The sequence below is a fragment of the Carassius gibelio genome, chromosome B9 (assembly GCF_023724105.1).
Source record: "Carassius gibelio isolate Cgi1373 ecotype wild population from Czech Republic chromosome B9, carGib1.2-hapl.c, whole genome shotgun sequence".
Lineage (NCBI taxonomy): Eukaryota > Metazoa > Chordata > Actinopteri > Cypriniformes > Cyprinidae > Carassius > Carassius gibelio.
This window is the reverse complement of record NC_068404.1, coordinates 13,525,613-13,549,006: the sequence shown is the minus strand read 5'-3', so window position 1 is coordinate 13,549,006 and position 23,394 is coordinate 13,525,613. Positions and strand designations below refer to the sequence as shown.

The 23,394-nt window shown below is 39.5% G+C and overlaps 1 protein-coding gene and 2 long non-coding RNA genes across 3 annotated transcripts in view; 2 read left to right on the top strand and 1 right to left on the bottom strand.

Annotated features, from left to right (window-relative positions):
* The window catches only part of LOC127965087 (Krueppel-like factor 7), a 41,360-nt gene extending 39,412 nt beyond the window's left edge, over positions 1 to 1,948 (bottom strand). The window contains exon 1 of the mRNA XM_052565647.1: positions 1,496 to 1,948. Within this exon, the coding sequence (XP_052421607.1) occupies positions 1,496 to 1,597 (102 nt within the window). The 5' untranslated portion in view covers positions 1,598 to 1,948. The remainder of the gene's footprint in view (positions 1 to 1,495) is intronic.
* Positions 1,949 to 1,990: 42 nt separating this feature from the next.
* On the top strand, positions 1,991 to 5,043 carry LOC127965088 (uncharacterized). Its single transcript, XR_008155246.1, has 3 exons — positions 1,991 to 2,303; positions 4,376 to 4,436; positions 4,526 to 5,043. It is a non-coding gene; the product is annotated as an uncharacterized LOC127965088 (long non-coding RNA).
* A 1,597-nt stretch (positions 5,044 to 6,640) lies between these two features.
* LOC127965517 (uncharacterized) lies at positions 6,641 to 8,368 on the top strand. Its single transcript, XR_008155314.1, has 3 exons — positions 6,641 to 6,749; positions 6,930 to 7,269; positions 7,403 to 8,368. It is a non-coding gene; the product is annotated as an uncharacterized LOC127965517 (long non-coding RNA).
* The last annotated feature ends 15,026 nt before the right edge of the window (positions 8,369 to 23,394 follow it).

Sequence of the window (23,394 nt, the reverse complement as noted above, 5' to 3'; positions counted from 1 at the left end):
TATATATATATATATATATATATATATATATATATATATATATATATATATATATATATGCAAAGAAGTTTAAAACAGTAGTGTAAAACTTGTGATCCATGTGTGCTTGGACAGTCTGTTCATGACACCACAGGGAATTAATGCTGCATGCACACAAGAGCCATTGCTTGATTTGACCATGATGCTTTGAGTTAATTAACGCCAGAATTAGCTGATGAACCAGACCTGTGTGTCCTCCTGCATGACATATTACTGTTCTAATCATCAAGATGAGATCGCCAGATCTGCATTTTCCTTCTATACTCATGCCAATATGTTTGTATTTGCATTTGCTACCAGACAATATTTGTGTTGCTGTAGAAGTTCCAGTTGAATTGCCAGTGGAGGTAGATCTGTTTCAAGTTCACACACCAGCAATAAATAACCACTCGCTGCATTTCCCTGCAGTTGAGCACATGGAATTGCAATGAGCTGAAGACAGCCGGTGCATGCGTGCAGAGGCGTCCGTCGTCACGTTGATTACCAGATGTACTTCTTACCTCCAACTATAAATCTTTGCATTAAACTGCTGCGGTTTAATTTACAGATCTTCCAAACCCTGTTGCTATTATTGCTATATTTGGCTACTTAAGCAATTACTGCCCAAGAACACCAAGCAATTGATTTGCATTGATCATATAAAGACTGAATCACTTAAAAACATGACCCTGACAGATATGTCCCAATTTGCACATATGTGCATCACTTCCAAATCGTCCAGAAGGCTTAAGTGGGATGTCATAAAAATGTAAAACACTACAATTATTATTGATTATATCTATCCCTAAAAGAGTCAGCAAATTGTCATACAGATGCACACCAGCTCTCAGAGGCAGAGGGATGCATTCTCCTCACATCCACTCACGCGCGCACCCTCGCGGCGGAGGTAATACATAATAGATGACGATCGGGAACTGCTCTTGATATCGTCGGGCAGAAAAACACGAAGTAATCTGACAGATGCAAATGCATTATTTAATAACGAGTCGCTTATTGTTAGCCAAGCCTTTATTTTTTTCTGGACACATTACGTTCGCTTTAACAAAACGCCATTCAGTCAGTTCCAGTTAGAAGTAGCCTATAATGCACATTAATAATCTCGTGTATCATACTGTCATTGACATCTATTTTGCCTTGAGTGTACATCAAAGAAGTGTACTAAATATACATTTCACTCCTTAAAGCATATTACAAATTATTCTTCATACTACTAATCACTTTTCTTTCGGTTAATTAAAAAGACTGGGGTTCTAGCCATGCCTTAGCGTGAGAAGCAATACAGCATTTGCATCAGTAAAACCACTACGCGGAATAATTTGGACAAGGAAAACAGCGTGTTTGGGCATAAGCGCGCACTATGAAGTTGTGCATGTTTCCATTAGATGCATGTGCGCATTTACGGACGGCTTATTTGTGCGAACTAACAGTGCAAGTAGTTACGCGCAAACTCTCTCACCTGCTGCCAGTTCTCCTCCAGCGACGGCATCGCCGAGAAGTAGCCCGTGTCGTGCACCAGCTGAAGTTCCTGAAAAATACTGTAATTCGCCAACACGTCCATGTTGATGCTCACAAGAAAAGAAAAAGTCTTGATTTGATCCTCAGGTATAATCTGATTTCTTCTCAGCCCAATGTCAAATGCAAAACAATGCTTCAAATCCTCCGCGAAGTGTAGTATAAAGCTGGTAATTATACGCGCTGAGAAAAGGAAGTAAAATAAAAAAATATATTTTTTTTTGTCACTTAATTGCAATCCCCACGAACTCTCAGATCCTCAGCCTGGGAGTGGGATGCAAACTCGGTGACATGAACTGTCCAGCTATTTCCGCATTGCCTCTGTCTCTTTTGCTCTATAAATTCCAGGTAGCCTTTCTCTTTAATGCCGTGGATCACCAAGGCAAGTTGCTGGGCTCGCTGTCTCGCGAGCGAGAGGAAGCCAAGGGACTAAGGGGGCGTGGTTTGTTGTCAATCAATTCCGTGCGTGACCATATACGGTAAATAGGGTTGATGATCTCACTGGCGTCAAGTAAGGCGGTGCTTAAATGGCCAAAGAGGCGGAGTATAATTTGAATATTCTAGCGCGATTGGCTCTTGACAGGCAGTGAAAGGTGTGAGCTATTTTTAGAGAGCTATATAGCAGCGGCAGCGCTCTGGCGTCGCTCATACTGCCCGAGAGAACGCAACAAACAGAAGTAGAAGTTGCAGTTGTAATGTGAAGCAATTCTACGCTTGTATGAAGTCATATCAGTTGGAAATCACACATTACGGTAACATACACCACAGAGCTGCCGATTAAGTTAGAAACAGTAGTTCAGAAAATTAGAATGTCGTTGTGATGCAATAGTTTGGCACAGACAAATACCGAAAAAGTGCGGAGATCCTCTCAGATATTCCACAGGCACTAGGATTAGGTGCTTCACAGACAAGATCAGGGCGACTCTAAATATTTTAATTCTGAAATAAGAGGCTTAGGACATAGAAATAAGAGTTTTAGCTCTTCTGATGGCGCAAATTACCTCAAAGAACATCTGTAATTGCAACTCTTTCTGCAACGGATGACATTGATTTGCAGTACTGATCTGGTTATTGTTGTGTAAAGGGTAATTGAGTCATCAGGATGTTTTTCATCCCTGTGGGCAAGCCAGCAACACTTTTAAAAGCAGTTAATTCCTGAAATCCATATATCCGAAACCTAAAAAAAAAAAAAAAAAAAAAAAAAAAACGCACAATATATCTGAATAATGACTTTTGCCCTTGGCAGTGCTGTATAACTGACCACTCATCTTACAAAACAATGTTTCCTTCACAGCTGTGCCAGTATTCTGTCTGCATGCTAATAAAAAATCTTTCAGTATTTAATAATCATATATAAAATATTAATTAATTTGATAAGTAGTCATGCAATGAGTCCAATAATGTCCAAGTCAACCAGTCTTAAAATAATGACTGTAATGATTGCAATATTAGGCTATATTTTATTCGCCTAACCTGATTTTACCAAGTGAGACATGTTCCTGGGACAACATCGTTGTTGTCCGTGGAACAACATTGTGATTAACCAATCAGATTTGAAGAACCAGTTTGTAGATTTTGTGAAGTTTATGCTTAAAATCAGTGTTTGGTGCTTGTACATCAGTGTCATTCATCTATCATTTCCTCTGATTTTAGGGATTACTCATGGTTAAGGTTAGGTTTAGGTGTAGGGATATGGTTAAGAATATATTTTTGGTGTAAAATGTTGTTCCAGGGTCAACAAAATATGTTGACCTAGGAACACATCGGACTTGGCAAAATCAGGACGTGCATTTTATTCATTGTGAAGTTTGGATAGACTTCTATTCATCTTAATTTGACAGCATGGAAATAATTTATCCAATTTTTCCTACTGAAGTCTCAGTTACACCTTTGTTTTTAAAAGACAAATCCTAGATCAACGATTATTGTAAAAACCAGGTCACTGCCAAGCTGACTGAAGCAAGCCAAATTATTATTTTCTTAAAAATATAATAACTGATATGAACAAACACCTGACATTGGATTCTGTCAGAATAGAAGTGTGTAGGCTGCCACTTCACAAGTCAGATCTTTTTAGCTTTATAAACCATAGGCACAACTATACTTTCTGTATATAAACATATATGCATCTCACTGAGAACTCACCTAATTTTCTTTCATTCGTGATCTATAAAGCAGATATTTTTAGTATATTGTGGTTCTGGTATTTTTGGTCTGTTTTGAAGGTAAAAATTAAACTTACTTTGCTCCGTGTTGCTAGAAGCTGCTATCATTACTTTGGAAATCAAATAGATTCCATTTCAATTAATTAGTGACATATGGCAATTCAATTACCACAATCTGTGGAGTGAGTGTGAGAAAATGCTATGATAAAGAATCATTTAATTACATGTTTGATTAACAAAGCAAATTTTACATTCAATTATTTAAGTTCTGATAGCACAACAGCAGCCAACACAGGTTTATTGTTCACTCGTAAAATGAGTATATGAACATAATCTGTTCTTAAGAAAGGTTCTTTGAAATTTAAAAACAGCAAACACACCTCCTGACCTTGCTGTCACACATACCAAATAAAATGTTTATATAAATGTAAATACTACATCAGTTAAAATTACTGTCAGGCAGTCAAAAAGCCTGACTTTGAAATGTGAAAGAGTGTTTTAGTTGTAGTGAGTAATTGAGTTTGTACTGTATGTGCGTCGTGCTGTCTGTCTCTTCCGTCACTTTCCCATGGGACATTGGCCTTTGTCTCAGTGGAGTACCAGGGCAGATGGTTGCTAGATTGGCAGTTTCAGGACATTTTCCCTATTGATTTTTACAGGTCTTCCTGCCAGAGAGAATTAGCCAGAGTGGGTGCTGGATGGAGGGGTGGAGGCTGCTCCGTAAGACACGACAGCCTGTCTATATCAAAAATATACACTGAACTATTTACAGCTGAATGTTGAAGAATATGCAGTTCCCTCCACTACAGATCCATGCAGCAGGTCAGATGTCAGAGAACAAGATTGAGTCCTGCCTTTCTGTGGAGAGCTCTACTGAGGGACAGAGGATGCTGGGAAAAGAAGCAGGTGTGTGCTTTGGTGTTGTTGCGCAGCGGGTTAAGGGCAGGTGCAAGTCTGCCAGGCACAGTGGCACAGCTGGGCAGTGTAAGCCTTGATGACTGCACCCCCCCTTACCTAAACCTCTGTCTCACCAAGTCTGAAAAAGCTGGTTTCTAACTGGGCCTAGCCCTGACCCAGGCAAACCCTGCACCTTGCAAACTGGGCCATGGACTTAATAAAACACACTCAGGGTGCCTGCCCTGCAGTTCCTACCTCCCACATTTACCTTGGAGGATGAAGCGTTAAATTTTAAAGACTGTATGACGTCCACAGGGGAATAATTTGTTATGCCTAGACACAACTACATGTAAGATGCATGATATTACATGCAGTTGTGTCTAAGCATAAAAAATTATTCTAGACTTCATACACCCATATTAAAAGGGATAGTTCCCCACAAAATCAGAATTTTTACCTTTTTTATTGTATATATTTTTATTTATATATATATATATATATATATTATTCATTCTCATATTGTTTCACATTTGTATTGACTTTCTTATGTGTAACAAAAATGAAGAATGTTCATGTTCTGTCTCTTTACTGGAAATATGGTCTTGTACAGTATGTGAGTATTGCATTTCTCTAATTTTGACTTGCCATGCCAACATTTTCTCTGGCTTCTATTAAAAAATAAGAATGAGTGAATTAATAAATAGTGATATATTTATTAATACAATCTAGCAGTTCAATGTTATATTTTCTGTATTATATTTCTTTGTTTCTTTTTAAAAAATCTTCACAAATATTTTCTTTGCACAAAAATAAAAATAAAAAATAAATGGCAACAATGGAAAGCATCACATATATATTTGTATTTTTCATCAAGTTTGTACTGATGCTTTCAAGGATATTTGAGTAAATTTAGCAATTTTGGCAAAATTGATTACATTAGATTACATGACCTTTGTGACATTGCTGGCATTGTCTGCAACAACAATGTTGAAAACATTACATAAAACCAAATGTTTAAGATTGCAAGACATAAAAATGGATGTACAAGATCAATAAACAATGTTATTGTTGAGTCTTATATATTTTATGAGCTATCCTATGGCTTCAGAATACTTGGAATGCAATCCATATGGATTACTTTTACGTTTTTTTTTTCTTATCACTGTATGCTTTTGTTGTATGGAAAAGAGCAGCATGAACTTTCTTGGAATACAAATGGAAACCATGCTAGAATTCTTTTTATTCTTAAGATAAACTGCTCTTTTAAACAGTGTGTTTAATCAAGACATCACCAGCGGTTGTGGGTGTTATGTTGATAATCCTGCTTTGCATGGTCCTAAATTAGCTGTGTTTCGCTGTTATTGTTTTTCCCTCGCCGCCAAGGTGACATCATGCGAATCTGCCTCTGCTCGGATAGTCATGGCAACTGATCTGTTTGCATAAACACATGGGGCAGACTCTCCTCCCCTGCGGTCCCTCGTGTCACTGGGATTCTCACAGATCCTAGCAGCTACAGTGTTGTAGCATTACTGCACCCTGCTGCTTCACACACTCACTGGGGAGAGCCTGGCGCCGATCCTGTCTGTTCAGATGGTCCGACTCCCAGAGCGACCCCTACCAGCCGACCCCGGGGCGCTCTTCACCCAACACCCCTCATCGACGACATCCCCCCAGCCTCCAGCACTTTCATCACAGCCCTCCACCCTCTCATCTGTGACCTGTGATCACACTCGACTTTCTGACATCCTTTTAAGTGTTCTTGCACAGTGGGTGCTTACGGCTCCAAGCTCACGATGCAATGGAGTCGCTCGCAGCATAACATAAATGTTAGTGAGATGAAACAGGAAGGCAAACACAGACTCATTTTTAGTTAATATGAATCCTGCTTGCTCAATTGTGACAGCACAAGCTTACCAGGCTAAGACGATAGCAGAAGTTGTAATTCATGCACCGCGCAATGTTTTACGAATGTACTAATTTGTCATCAGTGATTTCAGATGAGACGCTGGACTTTCTTTTGGTTATAGATCAAACCCCAGTTGGCAGTGCAGCGGTCGCCGACGTGGCAGAGTGCGGGAAGGGGAATCAGAGGAGAAGTAAGAGGTTGCAGCATGAGATCATAGGAGTCACGCTGAGGTAGGAATGAAATTATATCACTAGTGGGAATTGTCCCAATTAGGTTGGACTGGAGCGCTGCCACTGAGATGAAAACGTCCACTTGTATTAGACTGGCCCTCTTGTAGACGTGCCGAGATTTCCCTTTACTTGGCCTGTGTTGTTCTTCCTCATTCAGCCTCACTTCTCTTTCTTGTCTAGGCACGTGCACTGAAATGACCCTGACCTCTAACACCTTTGCTCTTGCATGAGAGAACACCTTTTGTGGCTTTGGATGGAAGAAGCAAGAGAAGGAGATGAGAAATAAAGAGCACGGCGCCATCCTTCACCATTATTATCGGGTTTTTGGAGGGGACTCTGCTATGGCACACTAATAAAGGTCCTCTTTGAAAAGAAGGTTTTCAGATTCGGACCCCTTGAGAACAGAATGATTAATTTAGCACAAGGAATAATACTTTGGATGATAAAAGGAATACATTTATCTTTTTGCTTTCATCCGGTCGTCTCTGACTGTGTGCGGGGGAGCCCGGGAAACCTTGAGGTATTGCGCAATTTCAGTTGCAATTAATTTTTTTTTTTTTTTTTTGCATGTCTTCCAGAAGCTTGTTTTTCATTACCTGAATTGTTAGCCAAACATTCCTGCTGAACATCACCATCCTCTTTTCTTTTACTAGGGAAATTGAACCGTACAAATTCAGCCTGGAATCCCTTCAAATGGATCCAAAGCCATGAGAGTGTGCTGGAGCATCTCTGGTTTAGCATGTATGGAGTGAGGGGGATTCAGTGCAGCTCTATTGATGTGGCACACTGGCCTGTAATCTCATTAGTATGCTACGAGGCTGACCCGGCAGTGCTCGCCATGCTCACGGCATTATGGGGGAGAGAAGAGTGGGCCACACAGCCCAGCATCACATCCATCCATTTGACACATTTAGAACTCCTCTCACACTGTCCCCTCAAACACTCTCCTCCTTTTCCTTTTATATCAGGCCCTTAATCACATGTTCAGATGGTAAGACTGCTCATCTAGTAGCTTTTTTCGGTATTTGTTCTTTTTTGCATCTAATCTCACTTTTATCTCTCCCTCTTTTATCCCCCTGTATCACTATACTTCCTCCATCTTTGTCACTGAAAGCGTGTCTATGAAAGCTTGTTGTCTTTCTCTCCGTCTATCACCTCTCTTCCTTCTCGCGCTTTCAATCTCACACCTTTTATCCCGATCAGTCTCTCTGACTCAGTGTTAGTGTGTGAGAATCAAGATAAAAACACACCGTAACACAATGATGGGGAATTGCCTCCCTATACATGTTCGCTTTACAATGTGGAGGTGGCCGCCTTCTCCATCGCATCATCTCTGTGTCTTATCTCTGCTCTGCCGAGTGTAAATATTTAAAGAAGGCTCCAGGAGCAGAGCTGGTAGCATCTCTGCAGACCGTCCTTCCCAACTGCCCACATTATCCACAGGCGATGTGATGGAGAGCCCAGTGTGCAAATTGTAGAATCACTTAGATCGACTTTTTAAAGGAAATGTTATAGGATATTTTGTGTTTAGGTTTGCTTACATTGTCTTTGGCTTTACTAGCACATTTGCTAACCAGGCTCATAACACAAACCTGGATGACCGTCCAGTCTTTCACTATACAGACAAAAAACGGAGACTTTGTTCAAAATTTCTTCTATTAGGTCGACAGGAGGGTGAAATATCTATTTAAATGTGTTTTTTCATCTAATGACAGTATTTAGAGTTTTATCACAGTTTAGTCTGATGGTAATCCTAACTAGAAGGTACGCCAGCAGCCTGCTGTTGCTATGGTTACCTCAGGAGAACACACAATCTTCAACTTTTGTGTTTGTTGAAACGCTAGAAAACCATGTTTAAGCATGCATTTATATAAAACCTCCTGCCAACTTTGTATTTTTGCTGCCTTTGGAGGTCTGTGCTTTAATTAGCAGGGTCAGACCTCATAATTTGCACCCATGGAGTCTTGCTATCATCATGTGTTAAGGCCAGGGCAGATGAGGTGGGATTTGGGTTGTTCATAGCAGTCATTACCACGTCCCCCTTCACTTCTGTGCTTTTACCAATGAGGACCGCGCTGAGCCTCAAGATATGAAACCTGACACTTGCCTCAAATACACACATAAACATTCTTTAAAGCAATATAGTGCTCATCCAGCCTACAGCCACTGTTATTACACCCCAGCCCCCCGTGCTTGTGATTTTATTAATAATAGAGAAGAGGCAATATATCCTTCTGTTGTGGAAGGTATATGAGGTTAAGCATGTTCTCTTGCTAATTCTACGTTGAGATTTTAATAAAGAAAAGATGCATAAGCCAGTGTCATAGAGGCACTACAGTGCAAGTAGCACACAGGGAGGCACGTTTGGCTGAATACTGATAATAATGGTTGCTGTTACGACTCGTATTTACATAGAATTAAAATGAATGGCTAATGTCCTGGGAATGTGCAAGCATTAAATCTATGCTTACCACTTTGTGTAAGTGTACCCCTTAGAACACCCCTCAGAGATGCATTTGTGCTTGAACATTTCCAATTTTCTTATATAAAGTGGTGTCAATATGGAAGGCAGATATGAGGTGACACTAGCAGGTACATTATTATTGTCATGAATTATTGTTGTAGTGAAACCGAAATTTGTTTGTTTATGTGACTTTGTATTGCACACATGCAATAATGTGCACTTTTTCTAAATGGTCATTCCGTTTTTAAAAGTGATATTTAAATACAGTCTTCTGTTATGGTTATAGAACGAGTTTATTAAATAAAGGATTTTTTACGACCTAAATTTTGTTAGTTATATTTATATATGTTCAAGCCTCGTCTTAGTCTGATACCTTATTATTAAAGAACCCCCCCCCCCCCCCCCCCATTTTGTTTGCCAAAAAAAAATCTCTCTCTCTCTCAAAAAGATAAATAAAAAAAAGTGATAATGAATGGGGTCCAAAACAACATTGGAGAACACTGACTTTGATTATATGGACAAAAGCATGAAAACAACCTTCAAAATATCTTCTTTTGTAATCTGCAATAGAAGAAAGTCATAGAGGTGAAAACAGTATTTTTGGTTTAACTATCACTTTAAATAGTTCCATGTAGCTCCTTTTTAGTAACATTGAATTACTTTTTCTAAAGAATAGTTTGACCATACTTTGTATCTTGCCTAGCTACAGCCGACTTGAGGTTTAGCTTCTATAAGTAGGCACTCGAACGCTGGTGTATGCAGAAATATTGAATGATCATATTTATATGCATACATATTTCCGTCTGTTTCTGTTTGCTTTGACTGTTTGTCTGTTTATGCTCTTGTGGTTGTTTACCAACAGATGTTTGTGTGTGTGTCAGTATTAGCTTGTGGGAGCATGTCGTCTGGGTACACTGACACACAGACACACGCACACACATGCTCTGTGTTGGCGCCCTGTGCTTGCAGTCGGATGGCGTTTGAGCTGGGGCCAGGACAAAGCTGTGCACTGGTGGACTGTCACTCCAGCTTAAATCTGCTCCCTGATCAAAGCCCTCCCCCCTCAGAGCTGGTCAGTCCCCCCCCCCCCCCTCGCCTCTCTCCTCTCCTCTCCCCAACCTTGACTCTTGACTCCAAGCCAGGCGCTGGGCCACTGCGCCACCACGGACATGCAGCCTGGCACTTTGGAGAAAGAGGGCGAAAGATCATACTGCGAGATAGTCGGGATGCTTTGAGTATCCCGTTGAGACACGTTCTTTATGAAGTCATAAAAACAAACGCTACGGGCAGACTGTTCATCTACTAGAATGACCTTCCTTTTGATGATCGGCCCTTGTCAGCGGTGATTTTTACTGCCTAGGTAATGGCTGTTTATACATAGACAGTGTATATGGTCAATATAACCATGTAATACCACATAACCATATAATTAGAATTATGCTGCTGTGTAGCGTAATCCCTCTGGTGGGGTGGGTTTTACAGCATGATTGACATTTGAAAATAAATCTTCTTGTTGGGTGTACTCACAGGAATTAATTACGTGCCAATTGTGTCTAACGTATTAATTTGGTGAGATTATACGAAGCATTAACCAGGCCCTTATTAGTCATGGTTATTCAGTCTATTTTCAGCCTTGAAATCTCATTGCAGTAAAGCCATTTTTGTTTCTTTTGACTTTTTTTGTGTGATTTTTCCAGGATTAGCCCGCAGCATTAACTCACCCAGCATCCCCAAACTCCCATTAGAGGTTGGAGCAATCCCATCACGCTTTGCTTCTTTTCAGTCACTCAGCAAGGCGTTCGCCACACGATAGACTCGTGCACCATTACGTTCGGAGCACTGCGCATGTTTGTCATAAAATAAATCGCAAATAAATGAATTCCTAATTGGACACGGTGCTCATGCTGGGAAACAAGCACTGTGCCAATGATTAAATTTAGTTTTGTGGGTTTGTCGCTTGGTGGTGGGCGATGCTGTAATTTTTTTTTTTTTTTTTTTTGGTGGAGGGGGATGTTGAAGTGTTGCAGTAGGAACTCCCAAATGCCTTGGGAAAACTTAGCATGTAGCTCTAGCACACTCGTCTCTCATTAGCATCTGAGTCCGTGTGGTTTGCTCTAGCTGCTAGGCTGTATACTTGGCTCTAGCATTTTTTCTGTGTGTTTCTGGTCTAAAACAGCAGGGGTGATGTCTGGTATGTCCAGGGCTGCGGGAGGGCTTGCTCACAGGGTTTCTGTAGTGACTTTTTTAAGCTTCACTGCTAGAGAGAGGATAAAATGATGTGCTCAATCCCTACTGATTACTGATGCCCACTGAAACCATCAACACGTCAACTTAAGACTTTTTCACTGTTGTCCATTGGAGAAATGTTTATATTGTCATTTTCTTTCGTCATATGTCATTTTATAAGCATTGGACAACAAAACACAGGATGGTTGGAAGCCAGATGTTAGGAATATCCTACATATAACTTGGAATGGAATTTAATATGTTCACTGCATTTACCTTAAGGAATGTCAGGCTATGTGCAAGGTACCTTTCTTCAATGTGCCATTATATTTTAGCATGTTTGTAAGTGTGGTTGTAAAGCAAATACATATTTTAAGCAAATTGGGGGTATTTGCAAATGAATTGTGGTTATAAAACCACTTGTTTACTTACAACTTGTATCATGCAAGCATCTTATGAAAACTTTAGGGACAGACATGCTTAAGAATCCTTGTAGGTTCATGGAATATCCTGTTCATGGAGTTAATAGGTTGATTTTATTGTATTTAATCAATATATTTTTAGATTATCGTCATGTTTTAAGAAGTGCTTAGCTATATTTACGGTTTTCGATGTAGTCAGTGAGTCAGTATTTCAGGATATATGTATAAATGTTCAAAATCATATCTGTAAACATTATTCATGAATACTAATCAGGCTACATGGGAGTGGCCAGTCTGATCACTCTTGTTCTTCATCAGAAACCTGAAACTCAAATTTATTTCTAATGTGAGTGGAGCGGGGAGAGTCTTTGAGCAAATAGCAGTGCAGACGAGGTGTGCGTAGGTCGATAAGACCTATATTTACTGATGGAGAGGGGGCTACAAATCATTCATAGGAGGAGTTCATCAGAGCATTATAGATACACTCACTGAATCACAGCTGGAGGGATTTGGGGGCCAGTCATTTTCAATGCTCCCCGGGGGTAAGAGCGAAGGTCACAGGCTACAGCCTAGATGAGATCGCAAAACGCCGCCTGGTTTAGGGTGAAGTTGAGAGGAGAAGAGAGTAGCGAGAGAAAGAAAGAGGGGGGAGAGAAAGTGTGAGAGAGAGACAGTCAGAAAGTGCGTTCTCAGCGGGGTCAGTATTAGTGCTGTGTTGGTGTTTCTTGTGCCAAGAAAAAGAATAAACAGAAGAAAAAGAGAGGAAAGGATGTGGAAAAAACGGCAATAGAGTACACACAGGGGGCCAAGAAGGGCACACATTTATAGTGCATTAACAGGAATGGATGGAAGGAAAGGACAGATACAGAAAGACAAGAGTTTGACCATCTCTCCTCTAACTTCATAAGTCATTTGAATGTTTAATTTATTGCTAATGTGACCTGTCTTGTAAGAGTAATCAAGAAGAAAGAAAACAAACACCTTTGGCATCATGAGTGAGGTCATTTGACTTTAAAGGATAAAAAGAATGGATCTCAAATTATTTCAATGTATATATGCTGACATTTTTCCACAGATGAACAATTTATTACTTGGCAGGTGGTCTTTTTTAACCGAGAGCTCAGTTATGTTTATTTTAAGTTTTAACACTCAGTGCCATAAAATTCTATCTTCTGTAAAGTTGTAGGCAGAGCGGAATGGTTGCAAAAAGATGAAAAGGCACCAAATGTACATACAGTGACACATAAACTGGTATTTATAATGGCTTTTTCTTTTCTTTTTTTAGAAATATAGCACAAACCTTTTTAAATGATGAAATCAATTTTTTACTTGTTGAACATTAATGGAACGTTCATAATGGTTATTCTGCTAGGGCACCTGTGTAAACTTGAGAAGAACTGATTGTCTTTGCAAATTGACTCTTGCAAATTGAATTTGCAGTCGTGTCTAGGGTCACTTTGTACAAAATTCACAATCAAGAGAAAATAATCTATCAAGGATAAAGAACATAAGAAGAGTGATGATTTTCATGACAATGGCTTTTCAATGACAAAGGTTTGCTGCAGCATTTAGTTTACATAGAATTACATAAAATATATGTGCAGACATAGTAGCAGTCTTGAATATATATATTTTTTACTATTTAAGATTGGTGTTGTGGCTGGCAAAATAGCTGAGAACTCCCCGCTTCCAAGAAATTGCCCTAAATTACCTATTACCTATTATGCAAAATCCACTTTTACATGGTGTTTGGACATAAATGTGTGTTGGCAGGGTGTGGACACAACCTACGTACAATGATAAAAATCCACCCACTCATCATTTTTTATTCCCCTTTAATCCAAGTCAGTCTCACTAGGCCTGATGTTTGATTCTCATGCAGTGTGACGTCACTCTGCATAGGGCCGGGGTTAATTGAATGTCATGGGGTTAATTGACTGTCCTCCCTTTTCTCCGGGCTGGAGCAGCTGTAACGTAAACATTGTCTCGCAAGCAATCCTGATTCTCTGTGTTTGGGAATAAGAATGAACATAAGAGTCCTCATTTTCTCCAAACATCTGAGCTGCTGAGGACATGTGGATTACTTTTATTTTTCAAGGTAATGCATCTCAAAATCCCAAAAGCCAATATTACATCTTGTAAAAAGGGAATAATAGGTTCCCGTTAAGAAAAAGCCTGTAGTCACTATTGCAGTTAATTTTCCTGGATTGCATTGCATCACACTAACTATTGGCTCCTGATTATGACTGTTTGGACCTTTGTTGTGAAGCCAATTTAGATGCTATTGGAATTTTGATTGAATACGGCTTGTACAGAACTATAAAAAGAATGTGGATCGCTCAGAGAATTTGTTCTTAAAAGATAAGAATTGTTTGTTGTAATGGTGAAGTCTGACATTTGCTTACAGACTTCGGGGTCTTGGCAATTCTGATCACAATTTCTGTGAAATTCTAATGGAGGCATTTGAGTTTGCTGTGGCCTTTTTCTTGATTTGAATCGTATTTGCTGTCCTCATTATTTCTTATTTAAAGAAACAATTAAGATCTTGAAAAGGTTTTATTTGTGATTTTTTTTTTTTTTTTTTTTTTTTTTAGTTCTTCAAAACAGGAGATAGCATTTTCCCATTCAAGTTTGGGCAACTTTGGGACTGTACTGAGGTCACTGGGGTCAATAGTGCAGGGATTGATCTTTCAGTAAGGGAGCCATGGCAACAACACACAGCATGTTAGATGCCAGGTATCGACCTCAATAACTGGTGCTGCACCTTTAAAAGCTGCTGGAGCCCTGGTCCAGGAGCGGCCTAGATCAAAGGAGCAGTCCATCAATATCATGACTGTCAGCCCACAGGTAACTCTTCACCATCACACTCAATCTCACCCGCTGATCAGAGACAAAACCACAGTCAGCTTGGATTTGATTCAACTTTAATTTGTCATTGCACCCTTGTTTTTTACCCTAGAGCACCAAGATACTCAGGTGGATCCAATAAATAGAGAAAGAATGAGTGAAGATCTATGGGAAACCGATCAAAGAATGCTGTTTTCACATAATGGTTAAGAATTCAGATGTTGAATTTGTCTTTTCTCAACTTACATTTGGTTAAATCATAAAGATCAGTTCAAACAAAACAGGTGAGACTGGATTTAAAGCTCTTGTTGTTTAATCACTACCATAACCTGCAACCCACCCAAAACATACGTGTTACACAAATCGGTAGAGATCACTGCTTCAGGTATCGACCAAATACTGCTGTTCACATCGATAACCACTGCAGTCCAGCCAAGTGTTTCTGGAGCTGCACAAACGAGGCAGATAAAGCTTTTGCTCAACCGAGCTTATCTGAGCTTGTTTTCTTTGACGCGCATTTCTCGTGCATTACTACTGTTTCTCAGGAACAAAGCTCTTGCATTATGGTTTGAGGTGAAAAGAAATTATACTTCTAAGTTACGAAGTTGAGCACACCCTACTATTTGACTTCAGCACACCCTAATTTAGCAGAGAATGGCATGTTCTAAGGTCAACATGTTTTGTTGGTCCTGGAATAAAATCCTTTAAAAAAAAAAAAACAGTCTCTTCACCCATAACCCAAACCCTATCCTAACCCTTAAGCCAGGGGTGTCCAGTCCTGCTCCTGGAGGGCCATTTTCCTGAAAAGTCTCTAACCCCAGTTAAAGACCTGAACAGCTATTCAAGGTTTGTTAGATTACTAGAAATTTCTAAAATTGTGTGTTGGTGTAGACTGGAGCGAAATTCTGCAGGACATTAGCCCTCCAGGTGAAGCAACATGACTGGTGTATAGCGTAACCGTAAAATCAAATTAGTTGTCAGGAATGTTGTTCCATCAACATGACATGCTATTTTAAAATTGGTAAGTAGTAGTGTAAAGGTTAAGCAAGTTGTACATTGTATGAAAACCAGACCATGTCAGTTGCCTTGTGGTTATAATTTGTAGTCGTCAACACAAAATTCTCTTGTCTTTCAATGATTAGCACATGCAACTCACATGAAACAATCAATCAGCCAAACCTCACAAAGTCACTAGAATTTGTAGAATTATTGGTGTTTACATCAGAGATACAATCTAATTGCCTGGTATTATCCTCTCCTTTCAGGTCAGTTCCATCTCCCTCTGTATCTGTAATGCCTGAAAGTTTCTAATTAACATGTTCCAGCATGTTGTTTTGCTCTTTCATCGTGTTCTAATTTGCCTAATGCTATGATCTCCCATTTGTGTTTTGTGGGCAAGTTAACTGAATCTCTTTTGATGTGTTTATATTTTTAGGGAGGGAGACCTGCCGTTCGTTTCATTGTGCAAACTGGTGCTAATTGCTAAATGAGAGCCAGTTAGCTGCTAATTTAGAACAACACAGAGCAGATAGAATGTAGTGGCGAAAATGAGAATGCAGTCAAAGGCGGAAACTAAGGTGTGATTTGGAGGAAGGAGGCTTAATCAAAAGGCTTCTTTCTCCTGGGCGAGGGAAGGGGGTTGCGTTGCCCTCAGCTGGCACTTGCTTCTTTCCAATCCAATGAAAAGTGCTTCAAATGCATTACAAAAATAATGATTCTCAAGTGGGAACTGTGGTCTTTCCATTCTCCAGGAAATCACGTGACAAGCTTTGCTGACACTGCTTGATTCTCTTGTACCTTTGTTCTCACCGGTCCAAATCATTTAGTGGACCTCACCTCGGAGCCCGGCAGCCCAGCAAGTATACGTCATGTTGGGCCCTCTTCTAAGCAGCTCTTGGATGAAAGCGAAAGCCAGGCTTATCTCTTTAATTCTTTATTTCATCATTTTGTTCCTTGCAGCCATGTTCAGGAAAAAAGGCTTTCCAGTACGCTCCCATGGGATGCTCAACTCCTAGCTTCTGTGCTAATGTGGCGCTGTCATTTGAAGTGGTTTCTGCACCAGTCCCAGACTTGGCAACTCTTGTGGCTCTTTTGGTGTGTTTTTTTTTTTTTTTTTTTTAGTCCTTGTTTTCACTTGTGCATGGATGCATTCATAAATAAATGCAGAGTTCCCGCCCCAAAATAAAACTGTGCTCCCCATGTGCCTCCCAACAACACCCCCCCCCCCTCCCCACACACACTTTTTTTTTTTGCACTGTTCTTTTTAAGTGTGTCGACAGGCAGGGGAACGGTGCTCATTTCATTAGCATTGACATTAGCAGATGCCACCGCAAGCCTCAGAACTACAAAGGCTCCAGGGTTCAAAGCCACCCTGCCTGGATAAGCAGATCCCCTGGAAAAAAGAGGTGGGGGGGGGGGGGGAGATCATCGTAGTTCTTGCATGGAAGGTTGCCATGCGTTCTGATCATTTAGTGGCTCCTTTCTCGGTGTTCACGCCTTTCACACTCTCCCCCCAGCAGAGAGTTTATACATTTAGATTAAGCCCCCTGCTGACTGTGGTACATTTGGGTCTTCGTTTTCTATTAGGAGTCACAATCTTGTTCCATGTTGTTTAAATTGTGCTAAATCCATAGAGATCAATGAAAACATCAGATCATATTTATATTTAAGACTTTATTCATCATTATATGTGTGTTTGAGAAAGTCAGAGAATGTGTTTTGAGCCCTATTTTAGCCTTGGGAATTGTTGCGCATGTAGATGTAATGCAATTTTAACATATGCAGTGCACGTTTTGCATTTCCAATTTTGCACAAATGCATATACAAATATTATAATTTATATTTTAGTTAAAGGACTATATGATCATACTTGCCGCATGGGACTGACTACAGCCAAAACAAATTTTTAGTTTGTAGGATGGCAGAACTCGCTTGAACTCCAATCGCGTAAGTTTTATCGAAGCAGAGCCATGCAAATTTTCTTTTACAGATGTCACCCTGAGAATTACTGTCTGAATAGTGTTAATGTATGTGATTCTGGTGGGGCATGAGCTGTGGCTCTAGTATCTTAGTATTGTAGTGGCCTAGTAATAAAGTGGCTTCCCTGATTTCCATACACAGTGTATGCAGTGATTTAGGGCTTGATGAGAGATGATTAGGTGACAGGCTTATAATGAATAACTGTGCGCAAGAGGGACATGGAGGAGGACGCGCTGCTCCTCTCCTCACTGTTTACGGGATCTGTGAGATTGCAATCTAATATGTGATTAGCCCCTCTGTTATTTATTCTTCAATTTGGAGGGATTTGTATGTTTTGATAATATAATGTGAATTATTTATTGGCCTAATCTCTGAATTTCCTCTCCTCTGCATGTCATTTTGCTCCCAAAGACAAAGATATGTCACCAGAGATTGCAAAACAGAATTTGTCAATACACTGAAGGGTTGCACAAACCATTGACTATAACACGTTTTTTTTTTTTTTTACTTATACTGTGATACTTTACTGCTAGCGTTGAGAACAGAAGTAATTTTTTGAGCAATTTCAATGTCCCATCTGACCCGGTCTTAAATTAAAAGTGTGTCTGTGTAGCCATGGAAATTTGTGGTAATTAGACCTATTTAGCGGAGGTTAATCACAACTGACATGAGCAGATGAAAAGGCGAACAGTAAGTGCTGCCTATGCAGCTGGTAACCTGCATTGAACTCAGTGGGTAATTTTGTTCGCACCATGCCTAACATTTATGTTGAGTGCCCAACACTACTGCTACTTTTACATGATACTGATGCATAAAATCATACATGAACTAGAGTCACATGAAATCTCTTTATGCTGTTTTTTTTTTTCTCCTTTGGGTAATATGCAGCTAGTAGTGTTGTGTTCTGTCATATATTGAAATGAATCTGGCCTTTAACTATGTATTAATCACTTTCACAAAACATTTACTCGTATTTTATTTCAAAACTGATATTAATCAGTGTCTTAATAATTAATTATGCAATTATTGTTTTAAATTCAACCGTTTAATGCTCATTATATAGTATGCACTGCTTGAATTGTTGTATTTTTAAGTTAAATTTAAGTTCTCAATTTCAGGCAATTTACATTAGACTCCATAGATAAATATTAAGTGTTTTTTTTTTTTTTTTTCAGCCTTACAGCTTGAATTTTGGCAAGTGAGACTTAGTTTAGATTATTTATTGATGGATATATAAATTCATATAATTATTATGGACAGTAAAAAAGTTTATCCACTGACAGATGTCAGATGTCAGATGTGTTTTATCTTTTGCTCCATAGGGAATGAAGTTACTAAGTGCATTGTGAGCAACATTCCACGCTTTTTTGATTTTAATACACCATCTGGGTTTTGGAAGTGACTATTTATTTTTTTCACTTTGGTAATGAGAACCTTACAGTAGCTACACCTCACCACTTTACCCCACGATTACTGCACTTAACCTTCATTTTGTGCTTTATTTTTCTCCTATTGGAGTTCTGGATATCCCTTGCTATCACAAGAAGCCATCTGAGGGCTAATGATCTGGGACCATGTACACAGTTTATCTTCAGTCCAGCAGTGTAATGAGTGGGAAGAGCTCCACTGAGTGGGCCCGCTGGGCCAAGGGATTCCATTAGCACAAAAATGGTGTGGTCATTTCAACTTCTTTGTTCACAGCTCAGCAAACAGATGTTTTCTTGCATATTCATCAAGTTGTCCAGGCACATGAAGTGGATGATGCTTCTGGATATGAGTTAATGTTGAAATACATGCCTGTGGGAAGTAGAGTGAGGGTAATCAGCAAGAACAGCTTTCAAAACCAAGAAGCATGCAGATTGCGAATCTATATATTGGGATTGCTGTACCCAGTAAATGTTTCTATTTTAGAAAATGAAAAAAATATGTGGCTAAAGAAGAACAAACAGTAGGGATTGTTTGTTAAAATGTCAGAATTTATGCGATGAATGCATGATTATTGATGCAGATTTACTGACTTGATTCCAATTCACAAGCTAATGATTCAGTTTCATTTCTATTTCAATTGTATTTGATGTTGGTGTATTTACAATGTCCATTTAACTTGCATGCACCAAAACTCTGCTAATGCTGTAAATTATAGAAAGCTGTGTTTCAACTGGATTTAAACTGGAAACCTGTCTTTTTAAACTATTCATTAATAGCACATGTTCAAAAGAGTCCTTTGTTTGTGAATTGATCACATGTTCTGTTTTGTTTTCGCTTGGAACCCTTCACTGTTTGGATGGAGCCAGTTATTTTAAGACTAAGACTATAAGACTATAGATAGAGAAGATAATACTGTAGAAGAGAATAGATGTGGTGAGGTTGCAATATGGAAAAAGCTGCTAGCAAATTAGCAAGTCATTCTAACTAATTCATAATGTGTTTTCCCCTGTTTAATGTCCATGAGGGTCCCACCATGTGCATATATTGATGAGCTCAAATGCAATCTTATGCTATGTCTGTGCTGTCAACACTTGTCGTTGAGGTTTGGCGGAGCTTCCTCTAGCGTAGTGCTAATGGAGGATGCTAAAATGAGATAATTAGGGAACCAAATAATGCTGCACTTAGAAAACCACTGGGGGTACAAAGGAAGACTGTGTGTATGTGTGTGTTGGTGCGGAAGCAGTGGCTAGGAGAGCGAAAGAGGGATTAACAGAACTGATTTAAAAGGATTAGCAAGTCCCACCGAATCCAAGGAGCCGCTAGAGCCCCCTACCACACGCTCCTCAACCCGTAATCCCTTTCAAGTGTGCCACAGAATTGGTGTTCCCTGTAATCTGCCCGATTTATATGATGAAACCCAATACACTTGACAACCTCTGTGAACGGGGGCAGACAGAAAACAATGACTGTAAAATGCCGCTCTGCCAAAGCTGGATTAGTACAGCTGCAAGTGTTCCACTGGAGCTCCTTTCACAGATGGACTTCATGGAGGTACTTGTGTCAAGAGCCTCCGCATGACTCCACTGTTGTTTTTACGATGGATACTATTGTCCTAGATCTGTGATACGTGTCTCTGATTGCATTCATACCTCATGCTCATTCTAAAAGGGAGGGTGTGGATCTATGCTAATGTTCCTCATCTATCATGTGGATATTAAATGGCAATCACTGCTGATAAGAAAGGCCTGAATGTGCCTACAGCCACTTAGAAAACAAAAGGAAAGTGTGTCCATCAACAATAATGGGCTTGGGATGCATATTCAGTATAAAACATACATTAGTGCCTCAAATGGAGCTGGGAGGAGGCTGTCCTTGCTATTTGAGCAAAATGGGAAATTTAATTACACGACCATTTGGCGCAAGCAATGGTAACATCACTTGAGGCGCTGCCAAGTCCCATTCCCCTTCCCCTATCCAAAGGGAAGGTTTTGAAGAGGAGTGATTGGATGGCTTGGAGACCAATGACGTCTCAGGTATCGCTTTAATGCGATGGACTGGAGGACTCGTGGTGCCTGTGGTAATTATTTTGCTGCTGTTCTGTTGGGAGTTGGGTGGCGGGGCAGCTGTAATTAACGCTTGGCTGATGGATCCAGTGACTTCCTGCTCTAGGCGTACTTCAGGGATGGCACGAGAATAAGAATAAGCATTGTCTCCAGAGGGCGAAGCCTCCATACGTTGGACCTTTAAGTTATTACAGAGATGAGTGATAGCCCATATCCAGACATGAGGTGAATGCAAACTCCGTTTTAAAGGGATAGTTCAGCCATAAATGAAAATTGCCATAATTTACTCTCACTATCATGTCATTTCAAACCTATATGACTTTTCTTGTGCATATGTGCATTCTTATTGCGGCAGAATACCAAGTGCGAAGACTGACATGGAACACAATAAACGATTGCAAAACATTTTTATTTTTCATTTTATTTTCGCACATAATTATTCTCATTTATCTTCATAACATTACGGTTGAACCACTGATGTTACGTGGAATATTTTAATGATGTCTTTACTACCTTTCTACCCTTGCACGTGATGGTTTCTTTGCAGTCTATGGAGGTTCAGAAAGCTCTCAGATTTTATCAAAAATATCTTAATTTGTGTTCTGAGGATACTGACATTTTATGAGGGCAAGTAATTAATAGAATGGAACTATCCCTTTAATTAAAAGCAACTTTTACACCTGCTTTCTTTATTTTAAATTAAATTAACCAGTCATTAAACTCAAATTCCATATCTATCTCAGGAAGAACACACAAGTGGCCAGAAACTGAAAGGTGAGATGTTTAATTGATTCAGAGGTTAACGATCCAGTCTTAGCATTGTGCTGTTAGTTTTTAAATGTCAGATCTCTCAAACCTGCCCTTTGTGTCAGCGGCAAAGAATGAGAACGTGCGTGCGTGTATGTGCACAGGTTAAGTTGTAGCTATCCGCAAAGGTCTGTCATAGAGCATATTGTTACAAGTCCAGTCAGTGGTTCAGCCTAATAACACTGAGCCTAATTCATGTATGAAATCAAAGCCATGGCAACATTTGAAGCACTACCCTTGTGACATTAGGGAACTCTTTGGTCTTTGCTCTGTGTCCTCAAAATGTCAGAATTGTATCTTTCTCTGAATGTCCACCTAACTCTACAGAGTGGAAGGTTTCAGGCCATAGTGAGAAGAATGTTCCTGTGGTTAAGCGCTGTCTTTTGCTTTGAGGCTTTTTAGAAAAAATAAAATAAAATACATTTAATGGCCTGTGAAGGTGGGTAGAAGAAATACACATCCAAGTGATCAGATAATATCCTCAGCAGCGTGGTCACAAGCTTTGCCACAGTCAGGTTTCTTTTGGCCTCAAACCCATATTAGAAACGTCTGTGTCATATCATTGCATGCTGAGAATTTAGAAAAGCATCCCAGGGTGAATGGAATCAAGGGTTGTTCGCTGGTTTTATCTTGTATCTCAAAGGCTACTCACGAGGAGACCGGCCATTTCTCTGAAAGATCTGTCTGCACAGATCATCCCGCCTCTGTTAGCTAATGAGTACTTATTTAAAGCACTCATACATGCTTTGGACATTGAAGCAGAGACATCCAGCAGCTAGTATGCTGGCACACAGCATGCTGGGATATGAGAGCATGGAGTTTTGACATGATGATAGTGTTAAACAGGACAGAACTTTTTATAGTACTGCTTTTATATTTATAAATCATTTTGGTTTATGTCATTTTTTTTCTGTCATTTTTTATCACAGTGCACATGCCACAGTATAAATGGTACAGCAGTATTAGGAATTATTCTAAATTGTATTTTTTTCATTACAGCAGATGTCTCTTCCTCCTGACATGTCAGTTAAACTTCCAGTGTAAAGTACTGTGTCCAGTATAATTCAAATGTGCAGTTCATTAAAAAATAAGATACGATTCTTAAGTTATACATAAAATAATAATAATAATGATCAAATAAAAAGCCATGTTTGCAGGTGAATAGGCCACAAAGGAATGTCTTGAGGGCCATGTGTTGACTAGTGCTTCTAGCAGAATCTATTTTTTCCATCAGTGGGATATATATCAGGTGTGTAGATTGAACTAATTGCTGCATTGTTATATAGTCAGTGTAAAATTGTCATGTAAATCTCTTATTGTAATAATTTTGTTGCAGTGTAGTGCTGTGCTTAAGTCTGATCAGTGTGATCTACAGTAGAAGAGGCCAGTAATACCGCTATATTTTACAG